Genomic DNA, 22,072 nt, shown 5'->3' on the forward strand with positions numbered 1-22,072 from the left:
ATCTTGCTGGTTCACATTTGGTTTGTGGTCTATACGTGTTAAGATTAGCCGCCTTACCACTTGTCCTGCAACAGTCTGTCAAGAACATAGCATGTGCCAAATGACTCAGAACTAAATTGTAATTATAGTCTTTACAGGCATAAGCCCACAACAAAGCCTACTAGCAGGTTTCTTTGTTTTCACACCACAGCTGTTGTGATAGCACTGCCAGCTTGTTTAAAAATCATATCTCTACCAAGGAAGGGAAGGGCTGTATCTTCTTTACAGGCATGGGAGGAGACTTTATTAGGAATTTGCAAGTATTTAGTCTAGGTTTACCTAACCTGGCTGCAGGATTTCTTCCTGTTTGTAGATCATTTGCTCGGCTCCAAGGAATGCAGAGCGTGCAATAGGAGCTCTCGGATCAAAGGTACATGGAAGACCTGGGGTTGGTTTGATAAAAAAGCAGTAGAGGGGTTTGGTGGGCGAGGGGGAGTTGTGGGGAGAGAAACTGGTCTCTCAGCAGTCTTTACTAAATGAGGTTAATTGAATCTGGGTAATTGCTGACCTTCCTGTCTCGGTGAAATCACAGCCTTAACTGATCAATGCTTTTCATAAATTTATGCCTCAAGGTCATTCAGTTGATTATACTGCCCTCCCTTCCTGCCTGCATCGCCTCGCTCAGTTGGCCCATTGTGCAAAAATTAAGCGTGGCAGCATTTTAACACTAAAAGAATGCAATTACGCTTGTCTCAGATTTTCTAAATTAATTAGCTTGCTGTGTTGTTCAGTAAAAGCAATGTGGACATGGAAAATTTTCAAAGATTTTTTTTTCAACCCTTGCTGTGAAAGCAAATGCATTTCGCCTCGCAACGAATGTCTCACTTACTGCTTGCAAGGTTTTCTACTTCTCTGCTCTCCCACCGCGGCTGATGCTATTATCTGGAGATTTATGTAGCCAATAAGTCACTGGTGTTCAGGGAAGTTGGGGACTTTTTAAAACAAACAGCAGCGTAATTTGTAATTTGGCATTCCCTAAATCTGGGAATTATGGTTCTGCATGAGGCTCTTCAGGGAATTTGCACTCTGACGGAGGGTTTACTGGCCCAGCTTCCTCCCTGGACTCCTTCTCTTTCTTTCTCCCTCTTGTTCCTTTTACGCCTGCCGAGGAAACGGGAGGATTTCACAGCTGCTGAGAGCTGGGCCCCGGCTGGGTCCTATGACCTCCTTCTTGCTTTTTCCCCCTCCCTCAGTCTCACTCCCTTTTTTCTCCCTCTCTCCAGCAGTCTCTTTCCTCAGGGAGCTCTTGTGTGGCTCAGAGGAAGCTGAATCATAAAGCATGGCTAATGAATAGAATAGGGAAGGAAAGCTGAGGCCTGCTGACGGCCCTCCAGAGAGGAGGCCAGGCCCCTGAAGCCCCAGGCTCAAATAGCAGACGGCCTCCTCAAAGGTCAGGCTTCCTGCGGCCCGCTCCAAGGGCTTTTGGCTCCCAGGCAATGTGGCTTGAATTTCCCCCATCGCTTTTTTTTTAATGGTTAAATTTCCCTGTTTCCTTTGGAAAACCTGGCCTTTGCTCCTCTTGTTTTTCATTGTCTTCTCTTTCTCTATATATATATTTCCCCTCTGTCTCATCTTTCCCTGTCTGTTTTTAATGGCAGCCAGGGTTGCCTCAACAAAGAGAGTGTGAAGAATTTGTTATACATGACCTCTGCACACCACAACCGCAGGCAGCTCAGACTGCCAGCAGCACAGCCCCGTGAAAAAATGTCAACTTGACCAGCGAAACCCAGAAAGTTCTACAAAAACAACAGCTAGCCAGATCGGGGCTGTGCTTTGACATGCCTTTTTAAGAAGTGCTTTTGCAAGCCGACCTTGTAATTGTGGATTATACGACTGACTCATGCAGACTTGGCAGGTGCAAAACACGGCATTAAAACCTAAATATTGGTTGTTGATGTTACTTGGAATACATTTGGAATATAAAACAGCTCGCTGCACACTGAAAATGGCTGGAATAGAAATGAGGAGATCTAGGTCATCTTGGCACATGGTAAACACGGCGTTTTCTGTCCGCTTTCTCAGGAACATGTTATGTCTGTCTGGCTCTCTGGATAACCACTGGGGTCATAACAATTGTTTTAACTGTTACAGTGAGTTATGGCATTACCTACCCTGTCTTTTTCGGTTTTGTGACCCTGTGCCACACTAAGCAAGTCCCTGAGCCAGCTCCCGTGTCCATTTGACAAGCTTCATTTCATTCTGAGCCCATATTTTTCTTCCAGGGCCTCCGGGGCCATGATTCAAGGCTGAGGTTGTGCTGTTGCAGTGCTGAGGCTTGGTACTGGAGCGTTTAATATCGTCTAAAGCTAACAAAGAGCCTGTGTTGTAGCCTGGCGCTCCGGTTATGGGAGACTGAAAGAGGGCAATGCACAACACTCTGTCTTTCCTCTGTAGTCTTTCACTTTGTCTACTGTAAGAGGAAACAGGAAATATTTCAGTTCAGCTGAGTGTTGGCCCTCTTTTGACTGTTCCGCTTATCTAGCCTCAACTAAAGAGGTGTTATTGACATTTTCTTCTATATTTGCATTAGATTAGTGAGGTATCTTAAACACTGTAGTTGGCCATTTTTTCCAAAAATACTGTAATTTATTAATCCGGTAAAACAAACCAAAAAAAAAACTACTCTCTTCAAGAATCTAATAATATCATGTGACCATGATTTAAATGCAGAATCTCAGTCTGACAACAGAAACTTAAAGCAACTGATTGTTGTATCTATTGTTGTATCACTATTACTGACTTTACTTGATGTGTAGATGCTGCAGAACTTGACTGGAGTCAAGATGCAACTTGCATAGATGCAACTGTTTACATCGACTTTCAGATCTTCTCTTAAAGTCCCATACCTGTGTTTTATGTGCCTTCTGTGTCAATAACGCAAATTAGTGAGAGAATCTGTGCTCTCTGTGGGTGCTGTTGTGGTTAATGCCGAGACGAGACATCAAACATTGTTCAGAACAGTAACACAGTGGCAGTGAAGGAGAAATTGGGAGGTCTTGGAAAGAAGAGGACGTCCTCAAAACACTTTGGAAGAACTAACAGGGATGCCAAGGACGGCCATCTGTGTTTACAAAATCATTTGCTTTCTCTTTCTGTCTCTGTCTCTCTTGTGCTCACTCTGATTCACTGTTCATTCTTTACATATGCTCCCTTTGTGCCGCATAAAATACAAGCATGCCAGTTAAGGACACTCGGGCCCTTTGGGTGGAACATATGTTCAGCTCTTGCAGCTTTTTACAAGTCTGCAGATCTCAGATGAGAGGAGCTAGAGCAAAGGGAAGTCGTGGCTTTAAACAAAGCCCCTATATGGGCTGATATTACAGGCCGGGGAGGATTTTCATTGTTAATATTATCTGCCGAGTATACAGACTTTTTTGCCGCAGTATTTTTGAACCATGTGTGGATTTACTGCTTTTCAGTCATACTGTTTAAAAAATTTCCTCTCTGGTCAGTGAGCGTGTCTTTTTTTTTTCCTTTTTTTTTTTTGTTGCAAAAATGTATGGTGTGTTTAGATTTTGATGGTCTTTGCCAGAATCTACATATCCATCTAACGCACAGAGGAACATACCTTGCAGTGTTTAGTCTAGAAGTCTCCTCTATCACCGTATAGTCGGATGCCTTTCTCCTGCGTGCAACCACCATTTGGTTTCCACTGCTCGCTGTCAGTCACATCAGCCAGCTCTGTAAGTGTCAGAGCATCGGTGTACTTCCTATGTGTGCTGATATTATCTTTAATGTTTAATTAATGAAAGAAATATACAGCTTTTAGGGTGGAATTGTTTTCTATTCATGAGATATGCAGTTCCTTTAAAAATAATGCAGAATAAAATGCGATTTCTGAGCGACTTCGTGTATGCAGGAGCCTTTGTGCTCTAATGCTGTATAGCCATCTTACTGACTTCCTTGTCTTTGACAGCATTTCTTTTAAGGGTTTTCAGGTGGCACAACAGTGCCACCTAATGTTACCTCATCAGGAACGAGCCAGACAGGGACCATCTGGTACAGAGGGAGTTCTTCTCGTTGGCTGATTTGAGACTGTTGATTGACTGTATAATGCTGTGTGTGGGAGCTGAACTTTACCTCCAAGCACTTGTAACCACATTTGTGGCTGAATAAGCCTTTTACTGAGCAGGCAAAGTATGTGCCTGTGCCTGCATTGGTTTTGATGAATTACCTTAAATTATATGAGTCAGTTTTCCTAATAGGAGTGACTAGTTTGTCAGTGGCTCTGCTCATCAAACAAATCCGCTAAAGGTCTGCTTTCTTGTTTTTCCAGGTGTCTGATGTAGGATCGGAGAAGCTCTTTTCCCCTACCACACCCAAAGGTAAGAGCCCGATCTGTTTTCTGCTGTGTCCTTCCAGTCCTCTCTCTTCTGTCTTGTTCATACACAAAACAACAACTGGGCTTTGCAAATGAGTCCAATTCTTCCTCGCTCTAATCCTGCAGCTCCCATTCAGATTTAAATGTCAGCAGACATAAACAAGGTCTGGTGACTACATATGCATACATTTTTGCCTGGGTGCAGAGTGGCGTTTCTTGGACGACCCCGCCAAAGGCTTAGCCCTCCTACATATTGGTTCATTAGAGGGGATTTAGAGCCTCCCTGCCACATGCTCCCACAAATGGGAACTTCCCCTCAGGCAATACAAGCTCTCTGACAGCAGGCCTGGACCATAATGGATGCCAAAGGAAAGCGAGAGAAAGAGCTTTGTCAGCCCCCAGACAACACAAACTGTGTGTGTGCATTCACATATGCACATTTGAGGATTATAAGTCCCTTTCTTTTTGTGTGGTATGATCATGCATGATTTCACATGATTTAGTGCATTTTTGTATTTGTGTGCACACAGTGACATACATGTGTGGGTGTATTTGGCATGTCACTGACTCCATGTGGGCATAGACTATAGGCTGCACCTGTGTATTTGCTACATGCAACGATGCTTGGCAGGTCAGAGCAGGCAGAAAGGTGTCAAGCTGTGTATGCAGGGAGGCGGAGAAGAGAGGAGAGGCTCCATCAGCCTGGTAGTGACAGATAGCAGCATGGAGACCACGTCCCCCCAGGGCAGGACCCAGGAAGGAGGCCCATTAACACAAGCTGAGGGAGAAGGCAGTGGATCTGCTGAACAGCGTAAAATATGGCCGTGTTAGGAGAGTTTTGGAGGGGGGTCATGTTTGCAGGACGCTACAGTTCGATTGTTAAAAATGTTGTCCTAATGTCACAAATATATTTCACTCGGTGTACCTTTTTTGATAAATATTTCTGGAAAATGTTTAGATAAAGTCTTTTGTAGACATGACAGAAATCAGTGCAGCCGGTTCTGTATCTTGGTTGTGACACAGCTCTGATCATCACAAATGAGAGTTTTTTTCTGTATCTCCATTTCATTCACCTCCACATCAGAGCATCCACTCTGAAAACTATGTGTATTCCCTCTCAACAGCATATAAAGGTGTTGCTTGGTTTAGCACTTTAGCTTTGACTGCTGACTGGAAAAGCATGGCTGACAAGCAGAGAGAAACCAGGCCTGCTGGCTCTATGATGTAGATGACCTGTGACCAGCGTCGGCCTCGCGAAACCTGCATTCACAATGACAATGACTTCCAGACTTGCATGGTTTAGAAAACAACTAGACCGCGTCCAACTCCATCTATTCTCCACCGGGCTGCTGAACTGCTGCTGTTGTCAGCTGTCAGCATGTTGACTTATTTTCCCTGCATGCTTGTACAAAACATGGCTGTATATAAGCAGACCCGGCCATGGACAGCTGATAGTGCAGGCACATGCACAGCCACTGTCACACACCCCTTTCTATTTCAGTGGGTGAAGGAAGGCCTGTGTGGGTCTTGCTAACGTGCACAGGGCTGAGGATTAGATCCCTGGGATTACATCCTGACAATCCAATCAGAGTCTCTCCTGATTATCACACAGATCAACCAGATCCTGTTTGGATGATGTAGTAGAAGGGCACCAGATTAGAGTTGGGGGTTACAAAGGGTGAGGCAGAAAAGAAATCAGCAGTTTGATGAGGTGATTTGGTGACGATGAGGAAGATGTTGCCACTCTAGAAGGGCAGAGCTGCCAGCCAGCTCTCATCTCCCATTCCAATGTTGTTGTTTGGAGCTGTAATGGATTCTAGGACAGTGTTTGTTTTTGGCTTGGACTGGTTTTTCTGTGTGTGTGTATAATGTGTGTGCAATACTGAGCAGCCCACAGGCTGTTTTCCTCTGGTTTAGAATGCAGCGTATGTGTCCCATTACCGGTCTCGCTCATGGTCCTGTGGGACTGATGAAAAGCCCGCGTTCCTCTGATCACCAGGCCTGTCGAGCTGTTGGCTAGGAGAGTCTCAGACAGATGCATGCCCCCCCCCCCCCCCCCCCCCCCCGCGCACACACACATAAACATTATGGTACACATAAATATATAATGCTGTGACCATGTTTGGCTTGTACAATTCACCAGATAATGAGTGTTTCTTTTACTTTTACCTCGTCCTTGCATTTCAACGCTATGCTCCCTTTTGAACTTTATTTTGGTGAGCAGTTAGGAGTACAAACAGTTAGGGTTAAGTCCAAATTGTACACAGGCCCACAGTCTGTCATGTTAATGAAACGGTTCAGGGTTAATAGAGGAGAGGAAAGACCAACATTGTAATCAGTGACGGCAGAGCACTGTAATTATGCACACAGAACAGGGTTTTGGGCAAAACCCAGACACCCAAGCCTTCTTTCTCTCATATTTACTTTTCATCATCTCGGCATCGCTTGCCTGTTGACAACCTGTTATAGATGCAAGCCGACGGTACTGATAATAGCACAAACTAATAGTATCTGTAATAGCACAGCACACACTGTGCAATTCTCTTTGGGTGTTGTTACCCAAGAGCAACCACAAGTTCTGCTGAATGTCTGTCTGTGTTGGTGGTTATAATGTAGGAAGGTGCAGCACAGGGCAAGCATTATCTAACAGTTATTGGTTTTTGTTTATTTCCTGTCTTAAACCTCCTGCAAATTATTGATTTCCTGGAGGATGGCATGTTTAAGTAAAAGCGCTGTGAAGCCTTGTGCTCCACTCAGGGCTACTCTTATTGAATCGCAGGTCAGAGTTTACTGTTGTCACTTGCTAGAAGGCGAATGAGAAGCTAAATGTAGCTGCTGAGCATGTACAGGGCACCTCCACAGAGCACAGATAAACACTTCGCTGGTAGGCCTTCTTATGACATTTCACAAAGCTGGGCCTATGGATGTGGTGGGGAGTTATCACCCAGCTGTCAGCAGCTAGAAATATCTGAGAAGAACACTTAGGAATCTGCTCTGGCTATGTTGAATGTTGCATCTGTGGGTTTTAGAGCAATAAGTACAATCGAGGAACCCTCTTTTTCCGCCCCTTCTCGTCTCTGAAGCCCTGTTGTCTCAGCTAAATGCAACCTGCCATGGTGTGATGGTAAACCCATGTGGTGTGCTGTCCACTGGAGAAACCTGGGGCATCTTGGGATAGCAGGAGAAAGATTGGTAGAAAACCCATTTCTGAAGTGGATTTGTGCCCTTGTAATCCTGATTAATTTTGACCCGTTGTGCTCATTTTAAACAGAGCATTACAGTAAGCGTGAACACAGCAAGCTCCAGGGCGAAACCAGGAGCTTAGCGGCTTTGGGAGGCTTAGCTGCAGATGGCATTTTAAGCCGGACTTAATAAATTGTTTCCATTAAACTTACCGGCCCACACATACTGGATTAGACCAGTGGAACAAAGGAAGAGGAGAGCGTGCAGACGAAGAAGAGGGGGGGGGGAGAAAAAGCACACAGAACTGCCATCATGCACATCTGAGTCTGTTAACATCTCTCTGAGGCCAAATGAAAGGTGAAGATGAGGTTACTGTAGTGTTAAGGGAGAGAGAGAAGCTTTTGGACATGAATGCAAAATACACTCACTTTAGATCTCGTGCTCGTCAGGGATGTCGGACCAATTTGCTTAAATGGCATAGATGTAAACAAACAAAAAAGATGCATAAACCATTTAGCTTGGCAGTGGATTTAAGGCTTATCCTCTGACTGTTTATATATAAACACATTAACAGTGCTGTAGCTTAAGGATTTAGGATCTGCCCATACCCTTGCTTATTTTTTTCTATGGAAGCTTTTTACTCATATCCATCTGCTATTGTGGGAAATCAATTCCTTATGGTAGAACCCCGCCTCTCGCCTCTTCTATCCTCAGCCCGCCTCCGCCATACCTCCTTCCCCCATCGGCTCACGGCTTGCTCCCTAAGCTCTCATTATGTGCTACACAGTCCAGGGTCCCTGTGTCGAATCGCTAATCAACCACCCTGTCTGCAGGCCTGCTCTCTCAATAGGTGCTGAGTGGCCTTTGTTCCACCGCTGCTGTTTGCTGCATGTCAATAAAAGAGCTACGGTCTCCTCTACCTCCCTCCTCCGCCTCGCCTTCCGTTACCTGGGCCAGCAGGAGCTACAGGCCTGCCGTGGAAGCTTACATAAAAATGAAACACGTCTCACCTGCTGGATTGTGAATGCCGGAGAAGGAGAGGAAGGATGGTGATTGGAGTGGGAGCAGCAAGGTCAGGGGCAGAGGGATTGAGGGCAGCTCAGGCATAGTGAAGTAGATGAGAGAGCATGTTTGTATTCGGCCGAGCAGCTCTCCTCTGGCCAGGTCAGTGTAATGTATCACTAACCTCAGTGGCCGGCCTGACTGTTTGCAGCCTCTCACCCATTAAATAATGAATGGAGGTTGACCCTCTGACCAACTAATCAGCTTTTCGCCGCCGTTGAATCAGGATGGAGGGGAGGTAGACGGAGAGTGTGGCTGGCTGGCTGGCTTTCTAGCAGGCTGGCTAGATGACTGCAGGGCAGACATGACATTGGAAAAACATAAGGGATGCAAAAGGCTTCACACAGCCAGATTAGCAAAGGCTAGGAATTGAAAGCCGCCATCACCACTGTGGAATCTAAGCCTGGTTAAGCTCACCTCGAGTACCTGCTGTGATTTGTTTGACAAATTCCAGACAGCTTACAGGAAATACTTTCGTTATCAGAGAGAGACCAATGTTCCTGTATTGACACAGCACTTATTTTGAAGCTCTGTTGTTTTGAGGGTTCATATATGACAGACACATGTGCAGACGGGAGTTGAGAGGTGGTAGTTTAGAACACAGAAAATAAACTGCCTCTCTTGCTTCTAACATCGTCCCACTTGTTAATGAGCTTGAACAGCAGCTCATGTGTTCCCTCATTTGTTTTAAATATTAAAAAAAGTGCAAACTCCTCGCAGAATACAGAAGGCAGATGGGTTAGCTAACACTCGGAGTTCAGGGAGACAAAATACTTAGGAGGAATTGAGAAAACCAAAACATGACTTGTTTCTTTATTAATCTTTGGGTTATTACTGTTCACAGCCACAGGACAGCTTATGAGCTGAGTGATTTGTTTTTGGAGAAAAGGGCTGATATTAATGCTCCCTTTATTGATAGTGCTAATGCTGTTTGTGCAGCCATCCTTGTCGGAAAGATGAAAATAAATAGGGGGAGCTCAGCGGAGATAAGACACGTGTTTAATTATTAATTGAGCCATTACTGACAGAGATTGCCTTTTTTGATTTAAAGCAGGAAGGCCTGCTTCAGGGACAGAAAAAGCAATTACAGAATTCCCAGCTTGCACCGCCGCTGCCCATCGTTCAACATACGCTGCAAGAGAGGAGTGAAAGGAGACAAAACGCTCGCGCACACACGTACGCTCACACACATCCTGTCACACTGCGGTGTTCCATAAATTATTTTAATTCTTCTTCAATATTTATAGCTTTTTAAATTACGATTACGTCGTCATGTAGTATTTATGTAGAGTGGCAGGCAGTCAAAAGGACCAAACCACATTACCCACAACCCCTCTGTGGTCTGGCACCTGGAAAAGCTGACTGGAAGGGATTGTTGGAGTTTCTGTGATGCAAGAAGTGATGTCAAAATGCACCGTCTTTTACAAGCTGCCTGTTTTCAAAGGCAGTGCTGATTTTCTATGCATGGCAATTAACTGGCTTGTCAAGTCATTGCTGATATGTCATGCTAACCCCCTGTGCACTCTGTAGACCCTTTAGAGTACTATTGCGTCCATTAGAAAAGTGTCTTCTCTGTGCAGAGAGCCTAGTGCGCATGAAATATTAACTTGGCCCCCCTTCAGAGCGTTTGGTCACTGCTGGTTGAGTTTCGTTCGTGAAACAGACACTCTGTTGGATACTCCGTCTATTTCCCTCTCTTGTCTGCGTTAACTGTGATACGTGAGGACGCTTGACACCTGTCAGTCAGTGCTATCAGTCCCCGTCATCTGCGTCAGCGAGGCCGTGGGTGGTGATCAGCTATTGTGACAGAAAATTGGAGTCACACTGAAGTCTGTATGTGTGGCTTTGTGTTCATCGACTGAATATGGATTCCACTTTAGCTGTGGAAAGGCAGGAACTCCAAAATCAGTAAAGGCCATGAGGGACATTTAGGATAAGTTGTCAGGGACATGACCAGCATTTTGGGCGTGCCATCTCTAGTTTGGTGTTTGTGTTGCCTCAGATAAAGTCAAGAGTTAATGTAGTGAATCACTTCAGTACTGTGCAGCCTCAAAACTACCACCTCTCACTTTCAGAGTTGTTCAGTTCAGGTTAAATGTTAATATTTGCAGTTTATTCTGGTCTTTCATGTGCAGGATTCCTCTCACCTGCTACACCTCAGCTACCCTGCCATCAGCGTTGTGCACACCATGCTCTGGAAAAAAAAAAAAAGCACATGAATTTTTTGTTGTGGCTGCGACCCGGAGGTGACACCTCAGGCAACGTTTTTCGTGGAAGCCTTCAATAGCAAGCACACAGCAGGAAGAGGGCATTCACAGCGCTGAAACCTGGAACAGGACTACTGTCGTCAAGCAAAAAGGTTTAGATATTATTTGATATGGTGATATTTTTGAGCAAGCTCAGGGCCCAAAACATTACAGAGAAGAAATATTTCAATAAATGGCTATTGATTGAAATAGCTGCAAACTGGCATGCTGAACCAGAACATCTTACTGTGGTTTAGTTCAGCTTCACTATGAACCAAGCTCTTCAGCATGTATTCTGAGCTGATTGTGAAACACAGGTTGACTGTCATCGTGACATAGTAGCAACTCTGGATAAAATAAATGTAGGCTACTTGTTGTTTTTTGGGGGGGGTTGAGGTTGTTTTGTTCAGGGGCAGGAAAGAATTTAGAGAGGAATAACTCTAGAGAGCAGCAGCAGCTCTCATCACATCTTCTGTCTAATCTTAATCCTCCTCCTCCTCCAAAGAAAACACAGCCAACTGCATTGTGGAAAGCCTTTTCATTGTTTACTTATGAGAATACATGACCAGCGTCTTGTCAGTACTGTCAAGCCTGAAATGTAAAGCGTGTCGGCTCTGATCACTTGCAGGTTTTCTTGCTTTTAATCCTTTATTCCCAGCTCCAGTCACTCTGCCAGAGAGAGTGGGTTTTTCCCCCACCCAGCATTTGTTTGAAGATCCCAGTTCCTCGCTATGTGCGTTTTAAGCTCATCTGTGTTGAGAGGTTCCGAGCCAATGTTGTTTGCAGATGAGGCTGTAACGCTCATTGACAAAGCCAGATGGTAGGCGATTGTGGCCAAACACGACGCTTGGATAATGTACAATCGCTGGCAAGGGGACAGTCGTCAGCCTAGATGGATATTACAAACATGCTTGTAATGGATTGGACATTTTGGGAAGCAGTTCACACGGGCTTGTAAAGATGGAAAAAGCAACGCCAGGAACAGAACGGATGTAAAATGCTTCAGATTCCATGACAGACAAGGACATCCAAGTATCAGAAGAATGTGCCAGAGTATTGAGGGGAGAAAGGAGATGAACCCAGGAAACCAGATCCCAAATCAAACAGAAGTATTAGCAAGCCGTATAAAGTATTTTCCAAGTATTTCCAGATGGGTGGTCCTCCCCGAGTGTTTGTTCAGTTTTTCTGAGCCCTTTACCATTCTAGTGGCCGCATATTAGCATCCGTGTTTCTGTCAGTGGCTTAGCAGAGCCGCTCTGTCTACAAGCAGTACAGCAGGCTTGGACTGCAACAGTACGGCTAAGTCTGGAGATAGAGTCTGGCTATTAGCCTTGACCCCAGCACACGGTGAAAGATGGAACTTGACACATACTGCTGAGAAAGCGCTTGTGTTCACTCGTGTATTTTACTGGACATGAGCACCCTGTTTGTTAACAGACACACTGTAATTCACGGAGGCAGATGAGGGGGACGGCATTTTTACGGATGGTTTGGGGAAAAAAAGGAACATGCACAGTGTGGTCTCCTCCAATATTCAAGCGGTCATCTGTTTGGCTGTTGTTTTTGGCTACCGGTGAATTCCCTGCACTGGGCCCTATTGGTGGGGCCCCTCATGGCCTCTGACTGACTGCAATACCCCATTCAGCAGAGCATGGGCTCCAACCTCCCTGGCTGTTGGGTTAGTGCTGCTGTGTTGAGGGGGTGAGCAGCAGGCCTGGGATTTCACTGCTGTTTGTTTTGGGAAGGAGCAAGAGGGATTGTTCCAATGTCACACGAGCCATGGAGACATGTGTACGGAGTACTAACAGCAGCACTGACTGGGGTTAGACTGACACATGGTGTTCCTGACCTTTGCATTTTGGTTCAGATATGAGTGAAATACTCAAAAAATTTATATTTAAAAAGTACTCTTAAATTTATCCACTCCTATATAAAACTGGATATGTTGCAGTATTGTGGTAATAACATGACACACACACACTCTCACACACACACACACTCTCTCACACACACACACACACACACACACACACACACACACACACACACTCTCACACACACACACACACACACACACACACACACACACACACACATATGTTGATAGATAGATAGATAGTATCATAATTGTATATTTGAACGGCTTTTAATACATAATACAAACTTACTTTTATGATGTATTTTATGACTTGTTTTCTCTATTTTTAATGTTTGATGATTTTTATGTAAAATGTCCTTGAGAGTTTTGAAAAGTGTTATACACATAAAATGTATTATTTTAGTATGTCTTAGATTTATAAATTCAAACTGCATATTATATAAATATTTTGAAAACTGGAAATTATCAATTAATAATTTATGGAAAAGAGGTGGGATTAAATAAATGTTTACGTCTTCTTGCTCCTTTTCAGATATGTAGACCTAGTCCAGAATTGTGGACTATATAGAAATGTGTGTGTATATATATATATATATATATATATATATATATATAATGTTAATTCCTTGTTTATTTGGTACTTGTCCTTACAAATTCAAAATAAATATTCAATCAATCAAGCACTTTAATATTCAATATTATTATTATTAGCACTTACAGTAGCTCTTAATTTAGTCTTACTTTCTTTCATCTGTAAAATCTTTAAATACTCCAGCAATATTGACACAGGAACGGAATATTTAAATACATTTGTATCATAGTGAAAAGCCATTTATCTTGAATATTTGCCAAACATTGCAATCGCTGATATTCGCATTCAAAAGGACACATCTGTTAAAGCCTAACTGTGACAAACTGCATCAGAATCATGTCTGCTGCCTGTGTTTTTGGAAAAGATCAATATATAGCGATCACTATCACTAATGATACAGGTATCGACTCATCAACTGTTGCATGCAGGGTAGGCGCTGAAGTGCCCGGGGCTTCTTATCAGCTGTGGCACACTGTATTAGTGTGCCGCGTTGGCGTGTACTGACCTAATCCTGGTAGCAGGTGCCACTGGAGCCGAGGTAGAGTGGACATGTTTTTCAGGGAGGATGAGCCATCTGGGTCTTGATACTTTATGGTGCTTAAAACACACTCTCAAGTGTGACACTCCCAGCACTTACCTTTTAGCTGCGCACAATAATCAAAGCGCTGGCTGCTAAAGGGAGAGAGAGGAGGCTTTCAGGAGAATTTACAGGGTTTGATGTGGTGTGGAGTCTCTGTTTCGACATGGTTTCATGAAACAGTCAGACACGCTTGGCGGTTTGATTTTGATTCCTCTAACTCCTTCAGTGTTGTTTTTGTCATATGCAGTCTGAAATATGTCGAGCAGAAAAGAAAGTGTGTTAGTTTTGTTTTGTTTCTGTGTTGTTGTTTTTTTTGCTATTGTGCCAGCCTGCCTTGCTCAACACTTTTCTGGGGCCTTGTGTTGTTTTGTTTTTTTGTTTCTTTTCTTTTTCCTTTTTTTTTCCTGGTGTAGTCTGTTTCATCTCGCAAGCGATTTGGCTCGTTTCAGAGTCCAATTTCGCTGTTGTTTCACCGTGCACCCCCCCCTCGCAGACATACTCACATTCACACATTTCCCCAAACTGACACGCTGCCTTCACACTCCAAACAAATCAATTCTTCACTTGCCGCACTTGGAACACCAGACTGAAATGCGGCAGCTCATAGCAGCCCTGAAAACGTGCAGGCTGTTGTTAATGTTCCTTGTCCACTGCGGATCAGGCAGGCCAAACTCAGATCCTCCTGCCTCTGCGTGTGTGTTGCTGCCTGCTTGTATGTGTGGCCCGGGCTCAGCGGAGATGGGAGCAGACGGTCAGTGGTGGGTTTGGGTTAGCAGCAGTCCCACAGGTCAGGATCCAGGCCTTGTCTCCATTAGTTTACTTGACACAACTCTGTCCCCTCTGCTCCCTCTTCCCTCTCCTCTGCCTTATTAACTAACCCCTCTCACTCCCTCTTTCTCCCCCAGTCTGGGTCACTTTATCCTCTTCCTCTGTCATGCTCTCTCCCTCCAATCAAGAATGATGAATGAGGTGCAAGGAAGGACGGCGAGTGTTTGCGAACCTGATACACCCTCCAATTGTCACTCTTCCTGCGGTGTTGAAGAACATGGTGGTTGGGGATACGGCGGGGAAGGGAGGGCTTTCGAGAAGGCTTTTGTGTGTGTTTGTCTAACTAAGCTCAGTATGAGAGCTATTTCAAACATCTCTACCTCGGCCCGCTAAGTGTGTCATCAGTCTTGACATGTAATTTATCGACCCTCACTTCCCCACCAAAACATAGAAGACTCAAACTACAGAAAACACTTTTTCAAAGTCTTCACTTTTGGATATCATAAGCTCTGACTGCTGCAGAAAAAGAAGACTTGTAACTCTTAACAACACAGCTCTTTTGGCATGTAGCCATTAGCAGGGGGAAATGGCAGCTCTAGTCTAGTCTTCAACAGCTGCTGGGTTTCCATCTGTAAGCCTAATTACCCAGCAGCACCCCAGGAGCAGCTCTGCGGCAGGATCCTCCTATAGACGTGGCATTGATTACATCAGTGGGTCTATAGTGGACATTGTGTTTCCCTAGAGGCCTGCAGATATGTGAAACTTTACCCCACGCACTTTGATGCACACTGGGGTGCTATCTTTAGATAAATACTCAACTAAGATCTTAAGTCCCCATTGCGTGCACGCGTCCTGTGAAGGAAATTTGACATATATCAAGTTCATTTACAGATATTCTATTGCTGAGTGTATGAAATGGTCAGTGGCAAATTAAATAGATTTTAAGAGGTCAATATTAAGGTGACTGGGGCGGCTGTGGCTCAGGTGGTACAGCAGGTTGTACACTCATAAGGTTGGAGGTTCAATCCTCGGTTCCTCCACATGCCATGGTGTCCTTGGGCAAGACACTGAACCTTAAAATGCATCGCAGCTCTGCCACCATTAGTGTGTAAGTGTGCAAATATAAAATACTGTGAAGCACTTTGAGTACCACTGAGGTAGAAAAGCGCTTTAAAAGTGCAGACTATTTGCCATTGAAGGCCAAATTGCCAAACTGCTGGTAAATTATAGCTCAGGATGTGAATATGTGTTGCTTTACATCATGGTTAATTGAGTATCTTTGAGTTTTGAAGTGTGATTCAGAGAAAGATGCAACATTTAAAGCACAGCTAATGAAAAAAAATGTATCAACAGATTACTCAATAATAGAAAATGCTTGGTATTTAAGGCTGCAGTAGTCAATGCTCTCAACGGTGCATTAGAAAAATGTCCGTCTTTGTTCGACTGAATCACCTGCATTAAACTTGTTTTGAGATTTTGAAGATGATACAATACTTTCAAATGTTTGGTGATGCTTGGATTTTCAATGGATTGGTAGTTGGGCTACAATGTACAATAATCACGCTACAAGAAGAACGGCAGAAGTAACTCAAGCCAAACAAATGCTGTGACTTTTTTTACTGCTTGATACTAAAAGAAAACTTGCACAGTTCTCATTGTACACAACTAATCTACAAGAGAAGTCTGTCTGATAAAACACAATTTACTTCAATTTATGGGTTCGTAGATACACGGAGTTGTTTCTAACTTTATTTACAAGACATAGTGTTCGGTATTATACAGCGAAATGAGGTTTGAACAGGAGACTGCAGAAATGTATCATTAGTTGAATGTAAATAATTTAGCCACAGAAAAGACAGTGTTGACCAAAAACAGACACTCTGTCAACATCTTCCCATTGCTGCCACCTCACGATGTAACACAGCTTTTTAGTTTGACGATTTAAATCAGCACTGTAAAGCTCTGTATGATGAATGCCAACTAAAATGCCTCTGCCAGGGTTAAACCAAATTTTTAAAAAAAAGGTTCCAAAGAGCTATTTTCAGCTTTTATTAGATCTTTTTTTAAATTTCAATTATTATTTTAATTATTCGAGAATAATTAAATCTTCCCAAATAGAAAAATATCAGGTAGTCTGGTAAATGTTCTTCTGTAGAAAAACAAAATATCACAGTGTCAGTTTTTTCCAATCAACCTTTGATTGCTTCAGTGTGAGATTCCTGAGGCATGCTGTAATGTACAAAGTAAGAGTTGTCACACTGATGGGCTCCTGAATGATTGGAGCAGCAGCCCTGGGCTTTGATCATCGTGGTGACGACGAGAAGCTCTGGCCTGTAATAACAGGACACTTCAACATGTAAACACGACAGGACAAAGAAATGTGGTGGCTGATTGATGATGTAGCTCTCTGGCAGTTGTACATGAGGAGGTATTTGTTTTTAGCCATCCATAGAACACCACCACTTGACAAAGCTAGCTGCCTCAGCATTCTTGGCCGTCGGAGGGTGTTATTTGGCATTATGAAAATGGCTGCTGCATTTGCATGAAGCAGGTGAGCAGCTCGGGCAACATCTCAGTCTAAACCACAGCTTTTGATACTCACACCGACAAACCCCTGTATCTGAAAAACACTTGAGGAAATGTGATATGTCGGCAAAGATGTTTGGCCTGCCCCTTTCATTGCACTAAACTGCAGCGGCTGCCTATGTCAAAACAGTGAATGAGGTATGGTGAACGGTTTGGAGCTGTCAGCCTCCAATTGTTGCTTTGCTTTCAGAGTGGGGAGTGAAAATGGAGATGGAGGAGGAGGAGAAGAAAAACATGCAGGCGCTTTCAGCCTACTGTCATGCCACTTAAGATTTGTTGAAGGATTTTCACCCAGCCATTTCCATCCCATTGAGAAGTAATCAGTACGGCACTGAAAGATAATATTATATCCACTTAGAGGCATGTGGGCTTCATGCATGTTCATACATGAAATGAGGCTGGGAAGCAGCGCCTCTGTTTACATTGCTGAGCACTCACTCCCTGCATTTCTGCTTGGACTTGACGCTTCCTGGCAAAAGCTCCCCGTCTTTGTTTCTCTCACATTCTTTCTCCTTCTCTCTTTCATTCCTACCTCCTTCCCTTCCATTCTCTGTGGATTGTGAGCCAGCTGGTGGGCTAATAGAGGATGCTTTCCTGTGGGGCACCAAAGTGATACTGTTCAGGCGTTATGCGAGCTTAAGTAAAGCTGACACGCTGCTCAAGAACTACAGCCCACACTGAGCTCCACGGCAGCCTGTGGAGAGATTCTGAAAAGGTCTTAAAGGTATGGGAGACACAGGGAGGCTGCCACTGTCCTCCCACCGCCGCGCTGTGATGTGGGAAGCAGGAGTTAAGTCCTTTATTAGAAGTGGCAGGCGTTGTCTCCAGTCACCTCGATAATTGCAGCACCACGTCCACCGCTATAATCAATTGAGACAGCTGCCGCTGCGGCGTTCAAGTCCATCAGGCAGGCGTGTCGTGCTAATTAATGAAATGATAAGGCTAGTGCTTGCAGCATTGCACAAATAACTCCTGAAGGCTCCCCTGCTTTTCAATGCAAAATCCAGCCTTAAAGTTCACATCCCTCCTCCCTTTACCCTGCATGTTGACTGTCTGTCCACAGTGGCCTCGGGGTAAGAAGGGTCACCGGGGTTGGTGATGGGTCAGTGACAGTGAAAGGGGTCAAATTCCAGGCTGGCAGGGTGGGCCGTGTCAGAGGAGCCATTAGACTTGAGCTTTTCTGTTGAAAGTTCCAAGATGTCCACCCTTTTATTTAGGAGAACCCAGTGGCACTGACCTTAGACGACCCAGCTGTGTTCATAAGAAGCTGAGACTGATGGCTGTCCCAGAGCACAGGAGCTCTGCTGGAAACAGCTCAGCAGGGGGATGGGCATGATGCACACTCAAGGAACTGGAGGAAGTGTGAGCGGGAAGGCGTCTTGCTTGTCTGCAGCACATTATAGCCAGGGGTTAATGACGGCTTAGTGTTGCTTTTGAAGCACCACTGGACCATGTATGACATAAAAGGATTTGGACAGTCAACATCTAGGCCTCTGTTGTTCCTTCTCTCTCACTTTTCTTTCCAATTTAAATATGTGCTCCCAGCCATTTGCCTCCCATCCACAATAATGGCATATGTGCCATGAGAGGTGACTGGCATATGCGGTCCTGCACCATATGGCTGGAGTTTGAATTGGGATCTGATATGCACAGGAAAAATGGATTCATCCCTCAGCTTGAGCTGCCAGCTCTCTGAAATGAACATTAGGTTCTCGATTTATGCCTGGACTTTGACTGTAAACGTGTTACAGCTTAACACCCGTTCCCGTTCTGGTGCCATCCACTCCTTTGTCAGCTGCAGCAAAGAGACAGAGAGAAATAATTGAAACGTGCCAGCTGTCCCCACTCTTTAGCTGTCTTGGCCAGCTTTCTCCTCGTCCACTCCCCCATTAACATCTCTGAGTGATTTGCAAAAACGTCGCCTTGGCTCCCCTCGTTACCAGCTTGGAGATGCTTGAGGCAGATTAAATAGTGTGAGGGAAAGCAAGCCGTTGCAAATTTCTCCTATGATTTTATTATTAGCACAGTGATTCAACACTGTGCAGTCCTTCTGTTCCTCTCATACAAAATCATTTTGTTGAAATCACCCCGCCTTTTTTTTATGACTGAGTACCTCACGGCAATGAAGTGTTGATTGGCACGACTGCGGTTTCCTGCCTTCTGCCAGTATCTGTTATAGCCATCTTCCACAGTCACTCACTCGTGAGCTAAGCCTTGGCTCTGTGCAGATTGCTTGTCTAGAGAGGTACAAAAACCAAATCATTGTGAGCTCAACCGTCAAGAGCAGCAGAATATTCTGTCATCCAGAGCCAGCAGGAGACGGATCAAGGCAGCATGCATTCTCACATACCTTCTGCATCCTCTAACGTCTTTCAGCAGATATGCTGCTTTATTTAAATATCTGTCTGTTCATGTCCTTATTTTATCAGTGCCCTGACTGTTTATGCTTTGGCAAAGCCGTGAAGGGAGTGAACCGCAGTGTTTGCCTAGTAAATGAGACCACCCAGTGGCCTTAAGCTTCTTGTAGCCCCAGACATCTCCTTGTCAGAGGGAGAATTTGCATATTCTCATATCTAATCTGAAAAAGCTTTTTGCATACAGGTTCTGTTTCCCTGGCTGTTGTATACAGTGGCATCGGTGTCAGCAGTGAGCAGGTAATTTATGTAGCACACCTATTTGCATTCACAGCATTAGTTTGTTGAGGGTTTTAGTTGGAGGCCAAATGAGAATATTCTCTAGAGCCCTCGTCTCATTCACACGGTCGTCGGGTCTTTTTGCAGGTAGCCAGGTGTGTGTTTAAAATGGTTCAATAAAAGCTTCAAAGTCAATGATTTTGAAAGGCTTGTTTTGCAACGCAAAGCATTAGAGAGCGAGTGTGTGCATTGTTTTTCTTCAGGGTTTCCCATTGTGTTTTCTGCACGGCATGTGTCAACACACCCTGCTTTAGAGGGATATCCTCGTCACACGGAGGAGCTTTGCTTTCCTTGGATGGTGACAACCAACTTCATCCTAGTCCAGCACAGGGCTAAGCAATTCCAGACTGATCCAAGCCATTCCAAGCTGGGCCATCTGGCTGCGTAAAGGCCACATAGGACCTGAGCAGTGCCAGCTCTCCAGATGTTCCACAGGGACAAACAGGGTCACATGTGAAGGATATCGACGGCAGGAACAGCTGTGTAGCGACACCGTGTTCACCCTGGATTCCCCGCTGGACACATCAGTCATCACCAGCAAATCCAAGCGGCTTGTTGTCCGTCTGCTAGCTTAGTCCCTGTGTCTCTCTCTCTCTCTCTCTCTCTCTCTCTCTCTCTCTCTCTCTCTCTCTCTCTCTCTCTCTCTCTCTCTCTCTCTCTCTCTCTCTCTCTCTCTCTCTCTCTCTCTCTCTCTCTCTCTCTCTCTCTCTCTCTCTCTCTCTCTCTCCTCTCTCTCTCTCTCTCTCTCCCTGCCCCTCCAACTCCTGAACCTGTATCACAGCAAAGCGAGGCACGTGCACACAAGATGACGCCCAGTTCCCCTGAGTAAGCAGGGCCACAGGAACAACTATAAAAAGATCAATACTGGGATGAGATGTCATCTGGTGAGCAGACCTGCCAACACCCCCCTAGGGAATGTCCCTGTCCCCCCAGCGCACTAACCCAGCTAACAGGAGAGGGGTGCCACCCCCCACCACTGGGCTGCCCTCCAACCTCCCTGACTCAGTCACACCATCTGCTCAGGTTTGCAGGGCAGGGCTTCAGGACAGCACTTTTTTTTTTCCTTTTTTTTGTACAGACACTCGTATGGCATTTGTTTCACATGACTGCCTGTGGCTTGCCTACTGTTTCCCTCAGCATGTGACTGCAGGGAAAGTGTATTCTATGTCCTGAGGAAAAGAAGAACTAAACAATGCAGAATTTGGCAGTTTGCTGAAATGTTTGAAACTCCCGTTGACAGTTCTGTGGCTTTGCGGTGAGGAGATGGTATTTGTTGAAAAACCACAATGATTTTGATACATATAGCCCTTAGGTGACATGTGTCAGAGAGGCATTCCTGTTGTATTGTCACTGCATGCTACTTTACACTCAAAATGGCTGCTGTTGGAACAGCATCTATGAGATGAAGGTGTTCAGAATGAGAGCTTTAATATGAATTGTTCACTTCTCTGGAGAGCTATAGATGCTGGAACACCTGCAGTTTAAAGAGCTGTCACACAGTAACTCTGCATTTATTCTTAGTACCACATGTACCACAAACACGCTTAAGCATGTTGCCATCTGATTTGAAGCAAAGGAGCTATTGAAATGATGTATCCTTCTGCATTCTCTCACAAATGTGGCCTGAGTTTTCTCACTTTGTGCTGCCCTTCACTAAAATGAAGATGCTGGGGCTTCTGTTGTGTGTGAAAACTTTTTGTGTGTGTGTCCATCTTCTGTTGTGTTCACTCGTGTGTATGTGTGTGTGTAGCATTCGCAGTGATTTTAATGAGGGATGGGTTGGTTTGAGCTGATACCTCCCTGCCTCCATTAGAGCCCATTAGAATCATCATTAAGATAACCCGTCGCTCGCTGTGGCCCTGGCTTACCAGCATTAGTATGAAAAGCCCCCCTCTATTTCCTAGTGGTCGTAGTGAGACTTCCTTCAGTATCGCTCGCCTCGCATTGTGTCTGGGAGAACCGGTTGCCATGGCAACATCACCCAACGGCGACATTTCGACTGTGGATATTTGCTTCTTCGCCTCTGTTTGTCTGTCGGTGCCTGTCTCTCTGTCTCTGCCTCGAGTCTTTCTCTTTCTCTTTCGCTTGCAGGGACGAGAGCCTGACAGTTTAATCCAAGTCGC

The 22,072-nt window shown here is 44.7% G+C and overlaps 1 protein-coding gene across 1 annotated transcript in view; it reads left to right on the forward strand.

Annotated features, from left to right (window-relative positions):
* Nucleotides 1-22,072, forward strand: part of fbrsl1 (fibrosin-like 1) — a 340,438-nt gene that overhangs the window by 299,917 nt on the left and 18,449 nt on the right. The window contains 1 exon segment of the mRNA XM_051950361.1: nt 4,316-4,364. Within this exon segment, the coding sequence (XP_051806321.1) occupies nt 4,316-4,364 (49 nt within the window).

This window comes from Acanthochromis polyacanthus, chromosome 7 (genome assembly GCF_021347895.1).
Source record: "Acanthochromis polyacanthus isolate Apoly-LR-REF ecotype Palm Island chromosome 7, KAUST_Apoly_ChrSc, whole genome shotgun sequence".
Classification (NCBI taxonomy): domain Eukaryota; kingdom Metazoa; phylum Chordata; class Actinopteri; family Pomacentridae; genus Acanthochromis; species Acanthochromis polyacanthus.